Below are 20,666 nucleotides of genomic sequence, written 5' to 3' on the forward strand. Positions count from 1 at the left end.
AACCCAGGGCCATGAGATCATGACCTGAGCTGAAGGCAGAGGCTTAACCGACTGAGGCACCTAGGTGCCCCCAAAATTAAATCTTTAAAATATACATATACAATAGTTAGAACTTCAATATTGATTAAATGAAACCCCTGCTAACTATATAGGCAAAAACTTCCAGACCATTGTAATGTGTAGCTGTGTCAGTGACATTTATCTGTAATATGTTCATTTATATACTTTAATCTGCAATAACCAAGTGCTACAGGATATATATTCATATATTTATATGATAAACATAATTTTCCTTATAATGCCTATTTCAGTTCTTTGCAGTGAATTACTTGGAATTCAGACTACCACAGTGACACTGCCTCCCTTTCAGCAAAATTTATTCTCCAAGCAATCATTACCATCAACCTCATAGAGGACTACAGACAAGTCATTTAAGAACCATGACTGGTATTTCAAGCTTTGCAATGCAGTTGCAGCCCAAGAAAGCTGATACTCAAGCCTTCAGTTAACAATCCCACTGAGTTCTCCCAAATGAGTTTTATTATAAAAGTCACAGACACAACCCAAAGAATGAGAAGAAAACAAATAGGAAATTAACTATCTGTCATCAGAGGAAGAAAAGCTCTCTAATTACATGAGACTTATATAAAGAAGTCAACAGATTTTATGTAATGAAGTCTTTAAGAAATTGTATATCAAAAGTCACAAGCAATGTTGAAACAACTGACCAATGGGAGAAAAATAAGATGTTAATATCCTCATATATAAAGAGTCCTCATAAATCAATGTGAAAATAAATATTTTAGTAGAAAAAGAGGCAAAATACAATGAACTGGCAATTTAAAAACAGAAAAAGAAACACAAAGGGCCACTGCATAAGAAAAAACACATCAGGGTGCCTGGGTGGCTCAGTGGGTTAGGCCGCTGCCTTCGGCTCGGGTCATGGTCTCGGGGTCCTGGGATCGAGTCCCGCATCGGGCTCTGCTCGGCAGGGAGCCTGCTTCCTCCTCTCTCTCTCTGCCTGCCTCTCTGCCTACTTGTGATCTCCCTCTGTCAAGTAAATAAATAAAAAAATCTTTAAAAAAAAAAAACAAGAAAAAAAAACACATCAAACTTCACAATAATTAAATAAATATAAACATACACAATTTATTATCTAGGAAAGGAGCAAAAAAAAAAATGTTTTTCAATCATCAAACTTTTTCCTGAACCCCCTTATATATTGCTGAAAAGGACAGAAACTGTTACAGCATTTGGCAATGCATAACAAAACCTCAGATATATTTGGAAACAACTCTACTTCTAGACATTTATTCTAAGCAAACTTACCACAGATGAGGTAACATACCTACGAACACACAGTTATAAATGTAATTTACATAGAACAAACACCTGAATGTCCTAAACACGTAGTATTGGTTTAATGAAGTATTTTCTAATTATACCATAAATTTTCAAAGAACCATCAAAAATTATATAAATATTGGGGCGCCTCAGTGGCTCAGTTGGTTAAATGACTGCCTTCAGCTCAGGTCATGATCCTGGAGTCCTGGCATGGAGTCCCACATCAGGCTCCCTGCTCGGCAGGGAGTCTGCTTCTCCTTCTGACCCTCCCTCTCCTCATGCTCTCTCTCTCATTCTCTCTCTCAAATAAATAAAATCTTTTTAAAAAATGATATAAATATTAATAATCAGATTAAGTGAAAAGGCAAGTAATTCAATTACATATAATAGAAGCCCAGTTTTATATTTATATCCATATATACACATTAGCACATACACAGAACAATTATTAGGAGGGTACCTATTAAAATAGTAACAGCAAATCTCTTTGGTGGTAGAATTACAATAGATTTTTCTTCATTCTACTTACTATGCCTTCCACAACTTCTATAGTAACTTTACATTATTTTTGTAGTTAGAGAAGTAAATGAAAATGTTTAGGAATTATAAAGCATTATTTTAAAAAATATGCAGTCAATGAATAATCTTTAAAAAAGTTGAGCTGAAAACTTCTAGTAAGAAAGGACCAAGATGGCAGCCAAGCTCCTAGCCTGCTGTGTGCTGCCAAAAAGTATTCTAAGAAGTATTTCATAATATTCATAACTTTCTTTCTGATGACATAAATGGAGGATTTCCACAGACAAATAGATTTCCACAGAAATCTATTTCTCTTATTCATGGAGAACTCTACTTACCTAGCCCTGGGAATTTCTCCTTAGCCTGGGGATACCATATTTTAGAATTCCACGATGCAATATTATACTTCCTTTATAGATGGCATTCATTCACTCAACAAATCTCTAGTACTTACTGTGCTGGTTATAACCGCTACTAAAATCTGAAGCTTAGTCCTGGCTTAAGGATTAACAAGTAGTTGCCATGTCCTTCTTATAAAGAGAAAATGCTAGGGGGAAAAACTTCCTTCGATGAAGGCTACCTGAGTATATATTAAGAAAAGAAATGACAGGGCGCCTGGGTGGCTCAGTTGGTTAAAACCTCTGCCCTCCGCTCAGGTCATGATCTCAGGTCCTGGGATCGAGTCCTGCGTCGGGCTCTCTGCTTGGCAGGGAGCCTGCTTCCTCCTCTCTCTCTGCCTGCCTCTCTGCCTACTTGCTATCTCTCTCTGTCAAATAAATAAATAAAATCTTTAAAGAAAGAAAGAAAAGAAATGACAGAACAGGGTTGCACAGTGAAAAACTTACCTGTTTCTTGAAGTAACCAATTGCATATTCATCTGCATATGTGAGGAAGTTCAGAATATCATGTTTTATATGATATTCTTTCAAGTGATTCATCAGGTGTGTTCCATAGCCCTATATGGAAGTTAGTAAACACATAAACATATTCGATTCTGGAAAAAAGACAATCCATTCCTACAGATTCACTCAGAAGCACTGGCAAATTTAGAAATTGGTACTTTGATATATTTTATCAATATAATACTAACACACCCTTTCCTGCATTTCTGAACATTGAAAAGGACCCACAAAACCAATAAATTCAAAATCCTCGACCTGAGATACAATCATCAGTTTAAAATACAAATTTCTTGTTCTTTGGAAGTAACACACCAAGGCTGTAAGCTGTGGCTCAAACCTAAAGACTACTTGCTGAATGTTAACAAAGAAGCTTGGGGAGTTAACACTGATGATTATTAACACTGTGATTATTTCTGCTTATCTTTAAAGTATTTGAGAACCTGTGATGCAAAGAGCTATGTAAATAAAAAGCTAATCTTTACTAGAATAATAACTAACCCAAGTGTTTCCTGAATGTATACAAATCAGCAACTCTTCCAAAGAAATGTATCATATCCCATTTACAGGATTTTCGTTTTTGTCTTATCAAGCCTTTCCAAGCAAGGTCTACGAAATCCAGAGTCTCTAAGTGAGCCAGAGGACAGAAGGAAGTAAATTAAAGACAGTGAACAATATTTAATAAATTAATGATAGAAATATGAAAAAAATGTGCAAGTACCAGGTTTTTCAGTGAAGTACAAAGGTTAGTAAATATCTATAAATTTAAAGTGGCTGTTTTAGAACCTCATTAAAAGAGGTGAAAGTAAATCCAAGCATCCCAAACACAAATACCTTCACATAAATATTTTAGAATGTGGTGACACACTTTTCTAAAGGACTCAAATGTGCTTACAGGTATGATCTCATGGAACTGCAATACCACAGGGGGAAAAGGATGTTTAGAAATCATTTGGTCTAAGTCTCTATTCCATGTGATGCTGGAAATCTTCTGCCATCTACCCTGAAAAGGTGAGCTGTCAGAAACCTCCAGCACAGGGTGATCCCTTGGTCCTTAGGTAAACCAGGTCATCTTCAGTTGGAGAGTTCTTCCTAACGTTTATTTGAGATCTGACCCCTTGTTATTTCTACTTCTTGACCTTAGTTCTATTCTCAGAGGAACAAAGACTCATTCCTGCTCTTAACAATTCTTCAAGCCTTTAAAGACCATACTCTTTCATGCCCATCCGTACCTCCCAAACCCCACGTGAAGTATCATCAAGGTTTCTGTCATTCCTTAAAAGGCATTGACTGGAAGACCCCTTACTAATCTTATCACTCTTTTCTGGGCTTTCTCCTGTATAACATTGCCCTTTGGAAGCATGGAAGGACCAAACATAATAATTAGGGGATGATCTGCCTGGTAAATAGGAGAAGAGTATTACTACCTCTTTCCTCAAGAAGTTCTTCCACTGATATTACCCAAGGACATTTTAGCTTTTCCCAAACATTTTACAATACTAATATATTTTAAATTTCAATACAACTTGAATAAAAAGAGGAACGAAATATCTCCCTCCTTGAGGAGATGATGGTAAAATGGGGAAGATAAATACATAAATATGTAGTGAGAGTATAGAGCTGTGCTGTTCAATATGGTAGCCAGTAGCCACATGTGGTTTTTGCGCAACTATAATGTGACTAGCTGAAACTGAGATGTACTAGAGTGTGTAAAATACACATCAGGAAAAAGAGACCAAAAAAAAACCCCTCAATAACATTTTATCCTTATTACAAGTTGAAATGACAATATTTTAGATATACTAAGTTAAATAAAAAAATTCAAAATTAATTTCACCTGTTTCTTCTTACTTTTTAAACTATGGCTTCTAGAAAATTTTGCAATTACATATGTGGCTTGCATTTGAGACCCAATGCATATATCTATTGTGCAGCATTAATATAAAGTGATATATTTGTATCTATAATACAGAAAAAGGCAGGGCACCTTGGTGGCTCAGTCTGCTAAGCGTCCAACTGTTGATTTCAGCTCAGGTCATAATCTGAGGGTTGTGAGCTCCAGCCCCATGACAGGCTACAAACTAAGCATGGACCAACATGGGGCTTGAATTCCTGATTCTGAGATCAAAACCTGAACGGAAGCCAAGAGTCGGACCCTCAAATGACTGAGCTACCCAGACACCGCTTGTGGGCCTTTAACTGCCACTAAAGGAGTTTTTTTTTCCTAAATCCATCAAGCAATTTCAGTGTTTATTTAAATATTTATTATGATATTGGGGCACCTGGGTGTCTTAGTCAGTTAAGTGTCTGACTTCGGCTCAGATTGGACTCCCCTCTCTGTGGGGAAGTCTGTTTGTCCCTCTTCCTCTGCCCCTCCTCCTCCCCCTGCTGAAGCTGTCTCTCAGATAAATAAAATCTTTTAAAAAAATATGATATATAAATATTAGCTATGTAACTTTAAATCTGCACGATTTCAAATCCAAATAGTTCTTAGATGACAAGATAATTCTAAAACCAGGTGATGAGCTTTTCACGCAAATTCTGAAATGTCATCTTGTGTGTGCTTTGAGCAAGATAAATTCACATACAAATCTTATTTAAAGCATTCACAGGAATTTATATGTAAGCCTGCTTCTCTAAAATGAGTGAATGCAAATTTCAAAGTATCACTTAGCCAAGATTTTTAACATAGTAAATAAAAATCTAAAACCTCCACTTACAAAACGAGTTATTTTTCCAAATAGGTGCTAACAGCACTGTCTTTCATAACTTACCCATTCCATTCAATTGTGAAAGACTAACGTTCATTTTCTAGAAGAGACTAATGTTCATTTTCTAGAACTACAGTTTCAAATCATTTACAAAACGTGGCTTTTTTTCTAGCTCTTCCTCCTGAGTTTGTTATGTTTGGACATCTTCCTGTAAGTCTTTAGAAAATTACATGGTTTGGGAAAAAAATAAATTGCCCTTCTGGGAAGTAATAAGACAAAGCATCCAATTCATATTAAATACCTTTAGTTTCCCTCTGGTATCCCTAAAAGTGTCCAAGTCAACCTTAATCAACCTCTCCAAACAAGGTGCTTGGTTGGTGTAGCTTTCTCTAAAAACAAAAATTTTGCAATCTTTTTCTGAAATTATAAACCAAGGACGTATGTGCCAGCAACCTCTCCCTATGAAAAAAGCCAAACAAATCTTCCTTCTAAGTAAGTTTCTGAACTCTGGACACTTGAATTGTTTCTCACTTTGACTAGGGAAAACATTTTTTAAAGTGATAAGCATAGCAACAGCACCATCTAAAGACACACTGTCAGAATTTCTTGCAAAAGCACCAGACACAGGTTTCAGGCAAACCTGGGCCCTCACCCTCCCCAGTCAGAATGACAGATGTATGAATGATGGGTTTTGTTTATCCTTTGATGCTTAGCACTCTGAGTCAAAGACAAAAAGGCCCACTTGTGCTTTGTGAGAAGAAATCACGGCAGCTCTAACAGGCTGGGTGGAGCAAAGCTCTTAATGAAAACAAAAGTACCCACCGCACTGGCTTCAGCCCTCAAGCAGGGAAGGATTCCTTCCAGTGACTTCCTGTTGGTTTTTATAAATGGCACTGCTTCTTTGCAGCTGGAGAAGACAACCTTGTCCCTAGGCCTGCACTGCCCAATAATGGGAGCACTGGTCACATGTGCCCAGTGGGCACCGGAAATATGGCTGGTCCAGACTGAGATGTGCTGCAGTGTAAAACACACCCTACATTTGGGCACTGAATACAAAACAATATAAAATGTCTCATCAGTAACTCTCTGTGCCATGAGTACCTGCGGTGCAGGGACACTTCTCAGGATATGGTGGGTAAAATAAAATATGTTTTCAAAATTAACTTTGTTTCCTTTTTTTTTTTAATTTTTTTAATGTGGTTACTAGAAAACTTAAAATTACATGCATGGCTCATATTTGTCGCATTTTATTTCATTAGGTAACAGTGTCTTAGACTTTCCAGTCACTTTTCTCAGCAACTGCCTAACCCTGAGCTACTTATCTTTCCACCATTTGCCCTAGTTCTGAATGACCCTCTTTAGGGTTCCTAAAATACCAAACGAATAATAGTTTAAAGACACTTTTCCTGGTTCTGTTTTCCTGAGGGCAGCAGCAGAGCAGGACACAACAGACACTACACCAGAGGTCTTTCTGCAGACAGTCTACCCTTTATTCCAGTTCCAACATAACACCAGCTGCAGTTTCAATGAAACAGCCTAACTCCTGGGGATGAAGGGACTAGTGACAAGGACACTTGGGAGAGTCAATTAGACACACACACACACACACACACACACACACACACACACACACACACCAAAGGAACCCCACATTCCAAACCCTGCAGGAATACTTCTAAAACTGAATCATAAATTTATTCAAATTTTCCACGACTTCCTTTACAGAATTTCTTTAGCCCTTGACCACCTTTAGGGACAAAGCCGTAAGACTTCTTTCTTGAGTATAGTAACCCACATCTCACCATATCCTTTCTGGTGATTCAGTGTCACCAGCTGTGTGTGTGCATGCGTGTGCACGTGTAAGCTAACAACGAGCAGGGAGATTTATCTTCAAACCTCCCCTCACTTGTCATACACTATACTTCAGTTGCACTTGGGGCTGTGTGGGGTCCTTGTACCTTGCCCCAATCCCAACAAAGCCCTGGCAGAACCTGACCTGCTGGGATGTGGAACATTCGCTCTCTTCACACAAATGAACAGACATTTGCAGCAAGAGAACTCTTCTCAGGAAGTCCTGAACTCCACTTCGAGCCTTCTGTGGATGTGGCACAGACATACAGGCCTGCCCAAACTCTGCAGCTTTAGTGAGAAGCACCATATTCTCTGCTTTTCTTCTAACACCTTGGGTTCCCCTTACCTTGACTTGCTCATTTGAGGTTACAGCACAGAAAACAATCTCTGTGAATCCTTGCGATGGGAACATGCGGAAACAGATACCACCAATAACACGGCCATCTTTAATTAGGGCAAGGGTTTTGTGTTTCCTGAAAGAATAAGATTATGGCAAAGTTTTACCTATTTTGGTTATACAAAAATACTTTTGGGGGGGGTTCCTTAGTAATCAAACAGAAAAGGAAGAGTGTTTTTCTTGAGTTTCTATGGAACCCTCCCTTATCTACCCACTATCTAGATAGAACCCTATTAATGTGCACTTTTTAGAGCAAGTTCACGGGCACAAGACTTCATTCATCAGGGCTTCCATCACAACAAAATGCTGGTCACCTAAGAAGGGTCTGAGGTTTATAAATAAAGAATAAGCTATGTGTGGAGGTGCTGACTTGTACTGGAATGGTGTATGCTCAATGCCAAGGGACCCGCAGTGCAGGTTTGGAGGGAAAGCACTAACTCATGGACAAATGCAGGAAATGTTTTTGAAGGGTTACTCTGACTCAAAAATATTACAGAAATATTATAGAAGAGAATACAAAATCCTCACATACAATTTACCAAACCCTGCATTGTAGAATCCTGTGAGAACTTCTGTCTCAGGTGTCACTGAATTGTCACATGAAGAGATCACATTCCACATAGGCTGCTAGGCTATGTATGTTCAAGTACGTTCAATTAGAGAACTTTAGGTTTTCTGTTGTTTGGGTCTTACTTAAAGCAATGGATTTTCAAATGTGCTTATCTGACAGCCCAATAATTTTCCCTAAATTAAGACCTAGCAACAGCAGTAGCAACTTAAGATACCAAATTCAAGACTGTTTTGAGTAAGGCAAAGTAGGACATCTACTTGGTGCTTGTATTTCTTCACTGCTATAATGAATGAACTATAGGACAGTCACCAGCAACTTAAAATACAGAGCTTCATTTTATTAACAAAGAAACGTATGAATTGCTGAAAAATTCATCTGACTGCTTTTGTCATGGCAACTACCTTGATGTGGCTCTGTACTCCCCAACGTGACAAGAGGCAGCAGGATTTGGTAGCTGACCCTGGCTTACTTCCACTATCTGAGTGGTTCCCCCTTCATTTCAAAAGTAAGTAAGAAAGAAAGAAGAGCCAAGTTCCACTTACGGGTCAAAGACAAGCCGTGTGATGTACTCTTTCGGCATCCGGGGCAGCTGGTGTGAGAACACGTTCTGGAGACCGACCAGCCACATTAGAATCTTCTTGTTGGGTTTCTGGTTCAGGGAATTGCCGACCACATGAAATTCAATCACACCCCTGCGCTCTTCCAGTCTTGCTGCCTCGTCCCTGGCTGAATGTGCTGACAGTAAATTGGTCTGCAGGAGACAAGAAAAAATTATACACAGCTCCTCTCTTAAGACAATGGGGATCGGACACCTCCATGCTTCTCTGATTTGTTCTAATAAGATACACATTTGTGAGTTTTCAGGGACCCAAACAACATACACAAGTTTTAAAACTGAAACGGAAACGGAAGATAAAGCATTTTGAGAAATTAGAGTATCATATGTGTACATGGATATTCGGCGTGGCTTAGGAGCCATCAAACTTTCCTATAAAGGGCCATATAGTAAATATAAGGTCTCTGCGGCAACTAGTCAACCCTGCTGTAGTGTGAAAGCAGACACAGACATATATCAATGAATGGTGGCCGGGGAGAGGGTTGCCTGAGTGACTCAGTCGGTTAGGTGTCAAACTCTTGATTTGGGCTCAGATCATGTTCTCAGGGCTGTAAGATCAAGACCTGCAGAGGACTCCACACTCAGCAGAGAGTCAGCTTGGGGATTCTCTCCCTCTGCTCCTCCCCCCTACTTGTGTACCTTCTCTCTCTCTCTCATGAATAAATGAATGAATGAATAAATAAATAAATAAGTATAGTAGAGCTCCAATAAAACTTTTAAAAGGGGGAAGGGGTAGAGTGCCTAGGTGGCTCAATTGGTTATACAACTGCCCTTGGCTCAGGTCATGATCCTGGAGTCCTGGGATGGAGTCCCACATCAGGCTTCCTGCTCGGCAGGCGGTCCGCTTCTCCCTCTGACCCTTCCCCCTCTGACCCTCCCCCATCTCGTGCTTTCTCATTCTCTCTCAAATAAATAAATAAAATCTTTTTTAACAAGGTGGGGGCAGGGGTTGAGCAGACCAGATTTGTCCTATGTACGAACTCCTGGTTTGGAGGAATCCCACCTGGCTAAGCTTTACGGGACCGTCAGGGTAACTGAGCCGCAAAATTCCCATCACAGTCCCAACAGTGGCAGTCACATTTATGGTGTTAGCACCTCTTTTTGGAGGACAGTGTTCTGTCTGAGGGTATCTGCCATCCCACTCTCAGCTGCAGCTGGCAGCACAACCTTGTGCCAGCACCTTATTCTCCTGCTCTATTTAATCCACGCAGGGGTATGCAGGTAAATGTTCAACAGTCCCCCAGGGAAGAAGAGCCCCAAATGGGAGTACCTGCTCATCCCACTGGTCTACACTGGCTGCCCAGGTGACTAGGGCAACTGTGGTCAATTTCAAGCTACCAACATATTTAACACCCAGCTCACAAAATTCTTGAAAATTTAACAATTGCCTGTGCAAGCCTGTACAAGCCAACCTCATTACACTATCAAATCTACCCAACAAATTTTGAAATGTGTGCTGACATCCATACTTCACAGCTGAAAAACCTGAGCTAAACTAACTTGTGAAGTTACTAAACCCTTGAGAGACAAGCCCACAAAAGGTCTACAGTGTTAGACACCAGGACTGGATATCTACCAGGTAATGTGAGGAATAATCTGACAAAGAGGTCTTTCTCTTAAAACATTCTAGTTCTCTGACTTATCCTCAATACCATAAAATAAATATCTCAGAAGCATGACAAATTAAAAACTGATGTAGCAGAGCCACACTAAAAAATTTTTAAAAGATACTTTACCAAATAATCTCCAAGCCAGTTCTTTACTTCCTGGAAGCTGTCATATATGTCTTTTTTCTTTTTTTTAAAGTAGGCTCCAAGCCCAGCGTGGAGCCCAACACAGGGCTTGAACCCATGACCCTGGATCAAGAGTCAAGCACTTAACTGACTGAACCACCCAGGAGCCCCAGAAATGTCTTAAACTGCCTTGGATGCAATGCAATAAAGGCGCTTTTACCAAAACTGCTTTACATGAATCCAATCACGAGTAAATAGACAAATCCAAAGGGGTCGTTACATAAAATTAGTAAGCAGGACTCTAACAATGGTACTGCCATTAAGAAAAAAAAAAAGAAAAAGAAAAAAAAAAGGACTGGGTAGCTGTTCTAGATTAAAGGAGACTAAGAGATGAAGAGAAAGAACCTAAATGCAATTCATGATTCCTGCCTGATCCTTCAACAACAGGAACAAATGTTCTAAGGACATAATATGGTTAACAGGGAGAACTCCAATATGGGCTCTCTAAACATTAGGCCAGGGGTCAGCAAACTTTCTTATAAAGGGGCCAAATACAAGTATTTTAGGCTTTGCAGGTCATATATCACCTGTCTTAATTATTCAAATCTGCTCTTGTAGTGCAAGGAAGACATAAATAATGTTTCAATAATACTTTATTTACAAAAACAGCCAGTGGGCCAGATTTGGCTGTAGTTTGCAAATCCATACATTAGAAAATATAACCTAGCTAAATTTTCTGATAGTGGTAACTACATGGTTACATGGTACTACATGGTTACATGGTAATATAAAAGAGAAGTCTTCATCTTAAGAAACAGGAAAATATAGAGGTGAGATGTTATGACATCTATACTGAATTCTGAAATGGTTCCAAATGGTTCATAGGAGAGAAAGACAGAGGTAATACAAATGTAACATGTTAACAGTTGGTGAATCTAAATAAAGAAACTATGGATCTCAGGGATGCCTGGGTGGCTCAGTCAGTTAAGCGCTGCCTTTGGCTCATATCATGATCGCAGGGTCCTAGGATCAAGCCCAGAATCAGGCTCCCTGACTCAGTGGGAAGCCTACCTCTCCCTCTCCCCCCCACAACTTGTGCTCTCTGTCATCTCTGTCTAATAAATAAATAAAATCTTAAACAAAAACAAACCATGGTTCTTTATCATGGAATGTTTCTAACATTTATGAGGATTTAAATATTCCACGATTAAGAGATTAGGGAGGTGAGAGTGCCTTCAACTGTGTGGTATTATTAGTATGTTTCTCTGTAATGTGATATTTATCAAGGGGAATCACCTCTCCACCAGCTTGTCTTGCCCTCCATACCATGAACAGCTGGTTAAACGCAAACCAGGATAGCGTAACACGCTCTCTCTCAATGATACCACCCCCGTTTCTAAGAGCTGGAGTGGCCAGGAAAACAAAAGGGGTCTACCAGGTGGCTGGGGGCTGGGCTGCTCTTGTTTACCCTGCTGACCTCTGGTCCAAGCATTGCTGCAGGGTCTGTGATGGTAGACATGACCTCGTCGATTAATTCCATTGGAATATCCCCCATAACTCGGGGTTTCTTGGCCTCCTCCAAGGCATGAGAGTCATTCATTTTCCTCTTTTCTCCTGTGATGATCAAAATAAAAGGGCAAACAATGGATGATCTTAAACACAAAGCAGGTAATGCATGCCCACTAATTTAATTAACTTTCTGTGAACACTGATGGGCATGGAAGTCATTCTCCATTTATCCAGGGAAGGGGCGGCAGCGAAGATAGGAAAGAAAAGGGAGGAGGTCACAGTAACTGCCAACCACAGATCTATTCTGAATATTTTCTATGATAATTTTTTTTATTTGCTGTATGAGTTATGAAGGCATGTATTTGCTCATATGCAAATGCAAGGGTGATTTCAATTATCATGATTACTAATCTCTACATTTAGTCCCTTTGTGGTCAAAGAACATGGTCCATATAGTAACAAAACACCAAAAATTTTTGAATCTTACCTGAGAACGCAAAATACTACCAATTATTTGTAAATGTGTTGTGTGTTCTTGAAAATAGTGTGATTTTCTGACTTTTAGCAATAATGATCTCTGTACATCCATCAGATTAAGCTTACTAATTATGCTTTCAGGGCTTCTATATCCTTAATGATAGCTGTGTCAGCTTGAACTAGGAATTATTCGAAGATGTTGCTTTGAGCCTTCAACTATTTGTTGATGAGGTTATTTCTCTTTGTGGTTAATTCTCTCATGTATGTACGTATGTATACATGTGTGTATGCATAGTATGTGTATATTATGTATACGTGTATATTATATGTGTATAGATGTGTACATTATGTATACACCTATACATATTTGAATGTGTATATTATGTGTATATTATGTATACGTCTATACCTATTTGAAATATACAAATGAAATGTTTTATCTTGCTGGTGAATTTAGTTTTTTCATTATCAAATAACCCTCTTTATCTCTCACAATGCTTTTTTTTGCCATAAAATGATACCTCACAAATGAGCAGGGCCATTCTCAACATGTCACGTGCTGGGAAAGGCCATGAAAAAACAAAGAAAATTTTCCTCCTTAGATTATGTGGTGACTTTTTGTCCTTTCTACTATCATGCTTGGCTCTCCCCGCCATCATAATATGGATTTATTTTTATAATTAAAAATTTAAAAATGTTTTAGATGTTCAAATCTAATTATTCCCCATGTCTGAATCCCACTAAGTGCATTTCCACAGAGCATTCTCAACATCTTTAGTTAACAGAACAGAACAAGGTAAAGTACCTTATCTATAAGAGAAGCTTTCAAAAACATTATGTCACTTACTAAATGGCTTTTGTTGAGTTCTTGTTTTTGTAACTTTTTTAGTTGTTATTAAAGGTAAATGAGAATATTTTCAGTCATCTGACCAAGAAGCTTTCAAGTCCCGTGATTCCCCAAGAGTAATGTTATGAAATACTTATTTTGTAGCTGGGTTTATAAGTAATATGCCCCAGAATTGATACACTGCTAATAAGAGTTATGGTAAGAAAGTATCTGAGGCTATATTCCAGCTCACCAGCAAAGAGTTTTGGGACTGATTAGTGATGCCTCCCTCGGAAGTGAGAGAGAGTAAACGGTGTCACATACGCTAACTATGTGGTCCCACACTTAAATTTTTCTTCGTTCCCTCGCTTATGCCACTTCTTTTATGTCAAACTTTGGTCATACTCAAGATTTGTTTGATGTCAAGTCTGTGGACAGAAATGCAACCTTCAAAACATTCTGTGACTGTGAAATGCGTGTAGGATTAGGAGATTTTTTTGCCCACATGACTGACTACATTAGTGGCCAAATTCTTTGCATCCTGGTATCCACACTCTGCCATATGACTTTGCGGTTCTCCCTACAAAAGAAGCAGAGCACATTTCTCCACCCCTCGACTCTGAGTTTGACCGTGTCATGGCTTCAGATGACAAAATAAGGCAGAAGCGATGCAATACCAGTTCTGAGCCTAGGCTTCAAGAAACTGTATGTATTTCTACTTGTTCTCTGATGCTTCTGGCCTCTTCAGAAGGACATATTCTGCCCCAGGAAAAAGAAAAGCAGCCCAAGGATCCCAGGAGGAGGATGAGAAGTATGTGGAACAGAGATGTTCCACCTTAAGTGTTCTAGCCAAGCCCAGAACAGAGCTCCCGGTCAACAGGGAGACTCATGAGCAAGCCTAGTAAAGACTGAACAAGGTTGGCTGAGATCAGCCACCTTCCAGCAAACACACAGCATGAGTGAGCTACGATAATAAATGACTACAGTTTCAAGTCTCTGCGCTTTGGGTTCCTTTGTTACATAGCAATAACTAACCAGTATAGCTCAACGTGATTTCCAGCCACTGAAATCCTGGACATGCACAATTTGTAGTTGGTCTAACTCTACCTATGGCACTCCCCAGATAACAGAACTTCTACAGCAAATCATAGCCTCTTCTTATGCCCGGTTAAGAGCTTACCTGGGTTTGCCTCAAGCCCAGAAGAGCCTTTGCAGGAAGGACTGGTGCTCCCTCCATTAGGTTGCTCAAGGGAAGATGAGTTTGAATTATATGAAATGGTCCCAGCTACAGGAGGTGGACTGATGACTGGCCCCAAAAAGAAAAAAAGGTATTAGGTGACTCCTTTCTTAGGCAACAAGGAACCAACTGTACATGCAACCATCCCATTCCTGCCTAACACCACAACAAAGTCATCTTCAAAATAAAAGCCATGGAGGGGTACCTGGCTGGCTTAGGGGATGGAGCATACAACTCTTGATATTGGGGTTGTAAGTTCAAGCCCCACACTGGGTGTAGAGAAGACTTAAAAATAAAATCTTTTAAAACTTAATTCATTGGGCGCCTGGGTGGCTCAGTGGTTTAAGCCGCTGCCTTCGGCTCAGGTCACGATCTCAGGGTCCTGGGATCAAGTCCCATATCGGGCTCTCTGCTCAGCAAGGAGCCTGCTTCCGTCTCTCTCTCTCTGCCTGCCTCTCTCTCCATCTACTTGTCATCTCTCTCTGTCAAATAAATAAATAAAATCTTTAAAAAAAAATAAAAAATAAAAAAATAAAACTTAATTCATTGATTAAAATAAAATAGCTTTGGGGCCAATGTGAGGATATAATAAAGTAAGTAACAGATTATAGCCCATTGGATAAAACAAGAAGATCTGAGTCCATATTGAAAAAAATAATGAAAGAATAAATAAATAAATAGGCAAGAAGGTAAAAGTCTTCCTCAAGGAGAACACCAATAAATAAAAAGGAAGGAATGATGAATGTTAAGGTGGGAAAAACAAAACAAAACAAAAAACATTTGGCGCCAGCATATAATAATTGATTCAGGTTAGAATCATCTGTGCAGGCTAAACCTTGGGAGTCTAATTTTCATGAAGACAGGATAATTTCAAAGTATCTCTCCACAAAACACACTTTATTGCCAAAGGAAAAATGGTTAAAACTACAGCAAAGAAACCATGAAAAGGCCACCGTCGCCAAGTGACCAAGCTTATCCCCACAAGAAGGAGAAAGGCCAACATCATGTGCCTCATGAAGCAGCACAAAAATTGCTATAAACCACATGACTGAGATAAGAGGCACAATGGAAAGCAGTCTACAGATTAGATAATAATATTGCATCAAGCTTAAATTCCTTACTTTGATAACTGTGCTGTTGTGAAGTAAGAGAATGTCCTTGTTCTTGGGAGATACCCACTGAGCTCAGTAAAGGGGCATGACGTTTGCAACTTTCCAACAGTTTAGGAAAAAAAAAAAAAAGAGAGAGAGAGAGGAGAAGATAAAGCAAATATGCCCAAATGTTAATAAGTAGTGAATCTGGGGAAAGGAGATGCAGTATGCAAGATTTCTTTGTCCTACTCTTGCAACTTTTCTGTAAGTTGGGAGTGTTTACAAATAAAAAAACTTCTCCGTTTTGTTTTATAAAGCCATTGTAGGAAATAGGCCGTTGCTTTGAGAGTGTGCTGCTGATCTATAGCTAATGGGGTGAGAGCAGATGAAGGACACAGACCTTCTCAGTGGCACTGGTCTCATACAGGACAGAGTAAGGCAGGGCAGCCGGGTGCCCAGAGAGAATGCTCAACTAAGTTTCAATGCAGCCACCATTCAGCACCCAGAGAACGTTCTATACAGCCAATAAAGTGATGGAGGACATGAATGGAGCCACAGAGGCAGCGCTCCATAGGGCTCAGAATACACTTAAGTGCCAGGCTGTGTGGCTTCGCTTCCGGGATACAGGCCTTCTGAATCTCAAAGTGCACTGGAGTGATTCCACACAAAGAGGAACTCCGGTGACTCTGAAGACATCTGAGTATCTTGCAAAACTTCAGAGCCATCATTACAAATGTCATTTATCACAGCTGCAGAGACGTGCAGACATGCCAATTAAGTAGATGATTACACTCTTCCTTCCCCCCAGAGAACACACTGCAATTACAGAAGAACAGGAAAAGGCAGCTTGCTTCTGACAGATTTGGGTAGTATTAAAGAGGACAATACAGCTCAACTGGGTTACAACCTTCATCACAGAAATAAATGTGGAATCCCGAGAGTCAAGAGACAATGTCCGCCTTCTCCATCCTGTGCTACGGCACAGAATGTGCCGGAAGCCAAACAGACTGGGAAGCACTCTGAGCAGGCAAGGGTCAAGGGGAGTTTTCAGAGAGGGAGAGGAATCCTCTTGGGAAGAGCCTCCAGAAAAGAACAAAGCCGACCCTGCTGTCAACTTCAGTTGTCAGCTTTGCTGTCCCCTGCCCTAAGGAAGGCGCTGTGTTCTTCACAGTTCCTCCCACAGGCATTTGCCTGCACATCTGCAGCACATGACAGAGCAGCACCGCGGGCTAGCAGCTAGAGTCCGGCTCTTCACGAAAGGAAGCAGTTAAGGAATCCCACAGCTCTGCCTGTGGGCCCACCTGGTGCTCTTCTTGCAGCTTCTATTTCTCATCTACATAAAGGGGATAATAATATCGACCTCTCAGGGTTTGTGCTAAGGCTTTCATATGAAGCAAACTTCATAGGGAAGCACTTAACAGAAGTATGTTATTATTATTGTGGAAAACAGTCTCTCACCACCCAAGAGTCAAACTCAGAGGAGACAAGGCTTATAGAAAAACAGGGTTAGGATAGCAGGAATTAAGTGCTGTATGACAGAGCAGTTCGCAAATACTGCTGCACATCAGAATCACCTGGGGAGCTTTTAAAAGTCTCAATGTCTAGGCAAGACCAATTATATCACTCTCTTGGGAAAAGCCTCAGCAATCAGTATTATTTTAAATCATCACAAGTGACGCCACAGGCAGACAAGTTAAGAGAACCAAAGATAAGATATATTCAAGGTTCTGTGAGAGTTTGGAAGAGTATGGAAGGCACAGGAAGAGTAAGGAAAGGGTTCGGGGGAGAGATGTCATTTGAAAACCAGATGAGATCAAGATAAAGTGAACAGCACAGGGACAGAGAGCACAATGCAGGGGATATGCCCAGCCACACAGAAAACATGTCCTGCCCATACTAAAAACACAAGCCTCTAAAAACGAGAATTCAAACAAAAAGGATCTGATCCAAGCCAAACTACCTCATTCCCTAAGTATTCTGCTTGGTAGGGATTTAATTATATCTGCATCCAAACTTGGGCTCTAGATGAAAAAAAAAAATTTTTTTAATCACCTTCTCAAATGTATTACGTGGAGTGAAAGAAGTCAGACTCAGAAAATGGTGTACCATACGATTCCATTCATATGACATTCTAGAAAAGGCAGACTCCTGGAACAAAAGCAACACCAGTGGTTGCCAAGGCTAGAGGCAGGGCAATGAATGGACAACAGGGGGTTACAAAGGAGTTTTCTGGGGTGAGGCCACTGTTTTGTATTTTGATGGGACCGGTGGTTATACAGCCGTGTGTGTTTGTCAGAATTCACAGAACCATGTACTCAGGAAGGTGACTTTGACTATAATTTTTTTTTTTTTTTTTTTTTTGCTGCAGGCAAAAATACTACACACTGAGCTAGATACACTGAAAACTGACGTCAAAATTCTGCAGTCTCCTTCCCTGTGGCCACATATAAATGACTGCGTTGGCCTCTCTTGCTAAACTTCTCCAGAGTCTTCCAAGTGTCAAAGGTGGCAATTCAGATCCTCTCTCTGGGATCAGTGTGACTCCAGAAGTCTCATGTGTCTTCTTTTGTCAAAATGCCGCCACTCAACGCAATGCCAAGGGTGCTCTAGCCCCACTGGGAAGCATCTCATGACCTGAGACTCAGACTGCTCCTCTCCACTCACCTCCCTACCTTGATCCATGAGAGTAACTTGATGTACCACCCACCAGACACCACAGATTCACAAAGACTGGATTCCCAGGCATATCTGGCCCTGGAGGGAGACCTTATGTGTCTTTAAAAAGAAGCATTTGACTACACAGCTGAGCTGTGTGGTATTTTACACCTCTTATAAAATTATAATGTGCAAGTTAAGCAAACCCACTAAGGTACAAGGAGGAGTTGATTTTAACTGATTTGCACCTGCGCTCCTCATTAACAGAGATGCAGATACAAGATTTGCCAGAGTGTTCCTTTTTTGCTGGCTCTGTTCTTCAGTGTTTTGACAAAAAACACAAATAAATGCAGAGTGAGCTGTGACTAACACTTCCCAATTGTTCTCGAATTTATGCAAAAAGAAATTTACCTGTTTGGATTCCTAGCTGGCTGGTTCTGGAAGAGGCTGAGAGAAAATCCTGATCCCAGATAGGAGAGTTTTGACTATAAACTTCTTCTTCTAACATGGACAGGAACCTAGGCACCAAGAGTAAAAGCAACAGTAAGATAAAAAAACTAATGCACTACCAGAGGGAGAAAAGCCCTAACCATCTATGGCAAGCATCATCCCAACATCAGCATCTCACTTTCAACTCAGAAAGACGCTCATGAATGATGACTCGAATGATGATCTGTGGGCGGCTCCAGGATATTCAAATTTTAAAAATACATTTCTACAAATTTATTCTCTTCTGATTCTGCATGGTTTGACATGATAGACTGCACAGTGTTCTATCAGTAGGAATGCAGTGCACTGAGACTCCTCAACCTCAGAGCAAGATTTCCATCATCTGGGACACCTGGGTGGCTCAGTGGGTTAAAGCCTCTACCTTTGGCTCACTCAGGTCATGATCTCAGGGTCTTGGGATTGAGCCCGCATCTGGCTCTCTGCTCAGCGGGGAGCCTGCTTCCTCCTCTCTCTCTGCCTGCCTCTCTACCTACTTGTGATCTCTGATAAATAAATAAATAAATCTAAAAAAAAAAATTTTCACCACCTATGTAGCTGTCATTACCACTGTCATTGTCTATCCCAAAAGCTAATAGTTATCAAGTGCTTGCCATGTGCCTATATACTCGTCTATGAACTTATCAAATCCTCACATCAAACCAAAGAGCCACATATTTTATTTTTATTATCACACACGTATATAACTCTTACAAACACTGTTCTAAGTGGTTGATGTATTATTAATTCAGGTAATCTTCTTAAAAAACCTATGACACAGAATCCATTATTATAGCCATTTTACAGAAGAAAAAAACTTAAAGCACAGATATTAAATCACTGGCACAAAGTTCTACAATTAGTACATTACAGGGCTAGGATTAGACTGTGGTTGATTACTATGTTATACTTTTTGTCAAGTTATAAACCAAATGGATCTGAAAGTTTGGGGACCCACAGAAATCACCTGGAGATCTTGCTAGAAATATAGATAGCCAAGCTCTACCTGGGCTTACTGAAAAGTAGTCCATAAGAACAGGCCTAGATAATTAAATTTTGATGAAGTACCTTAGACTTATGTACACAAAAATTAAAGAATTATGATTAAAATACCAATACAAATCTACATGTCTGGTACTGGAATACCCTTCTACAAGCCTCTTTTTAAGGCACATACATTCTAGTGGAGGAATTAAAAAAAAAAAAAATGGCTAAGAGCCTGGGCTCTAGAATCCACTGGCTGAGCTCACCGCTCAATTTCTGTGATCCCTGAAAGAAATTCTTAGCTTTCCTCTTTCTCAGATTCTACTTCCATAAAACAGAAATATCAATAGTAATTCCTGCAAAGGGTCACAGTGAGAAATAAGCTAATGTTCAACATAAAATGGTGTCTGACCCCCATGTAAGTGTTCCATTCATCCATTCAACAGATACTGGCTGGACGTCTACCTTGTGCCAGGCACTGTGTTAGGTGCTGTGAGGACAGAGTGAACATCCTGCCCTCATGAAGTTCACGCTGCAATGATGCAATAAAGGTTGAATATGATGAGTCCACTATCCTGTATCTGAAATTCTGAACCCCAAAAGCTCTTTTAAAAAGATCTTCCATGACCCATTTCATAACAATCTGATCTGAACATACATAAAACTATTTATAGTTTTTACGATTATGAATAGATATGATTTAGGGGGACTGTCCCTATCCCTAGAACTGAGAAATATAAAATAAGTGTCATATTACCTCTAC

At 39.9% G+C, this 20,666-nt stretch overlaps 1 protein-coding gene across 1 annotated transcript in view; it reads right to left on the minus strand.

Moving 5' to 3' along the window:
- KAT2B (lysine acetyltransferase 2B) overlaps positions 1-20,666 on the minus strand; it is a 102,068-nt gene that overhangs the window by 15,430 nt on the left and 65,972 nt on the right. Inside the window, exons 7-12 of the mRNA XM_059390863.1 lie at positions 18,845-18,951; positions 14,631-14,756; positions 12,116-12,252; positions 8,832-9,040; positions 7,668-7,794; positions 2,706-2,816 (exon numbers count right to left, since the gene is read on the minus strand). Coding sequence (XP_059246846.1) covers positions 2,706-2,816; positions 7,668-7,794; positions 8,832-9,040; positions 12,116-12,252; positions 14,631-14,756; positions 18,845-18,951 — 817 coding nt within the window. The remainder of the gene's footprint in view (positions 1-2,705; positions 2,817-7,667; positions 7,795-8,831; positions 9,041-12,115; positions 12,253-14,630; positions 14,757-18,844; positions 18,952-20,666) is intronic.

Source organism: Mustela nigripes, chromosome 2 (assembly GCF_022355385.1).
Source record: "Mustela nigripes isolate SB6536 chromosome 2, MUSNIG.SB6536, whole genome shotgun sequence".
Classification (NCBI taxonomy): domain Eukaryota; kingdom Metazoa; phylum Chordata; class Mammalia; order Carnivora; family Mustelidae; genus Mustela; species Mustela nigripes.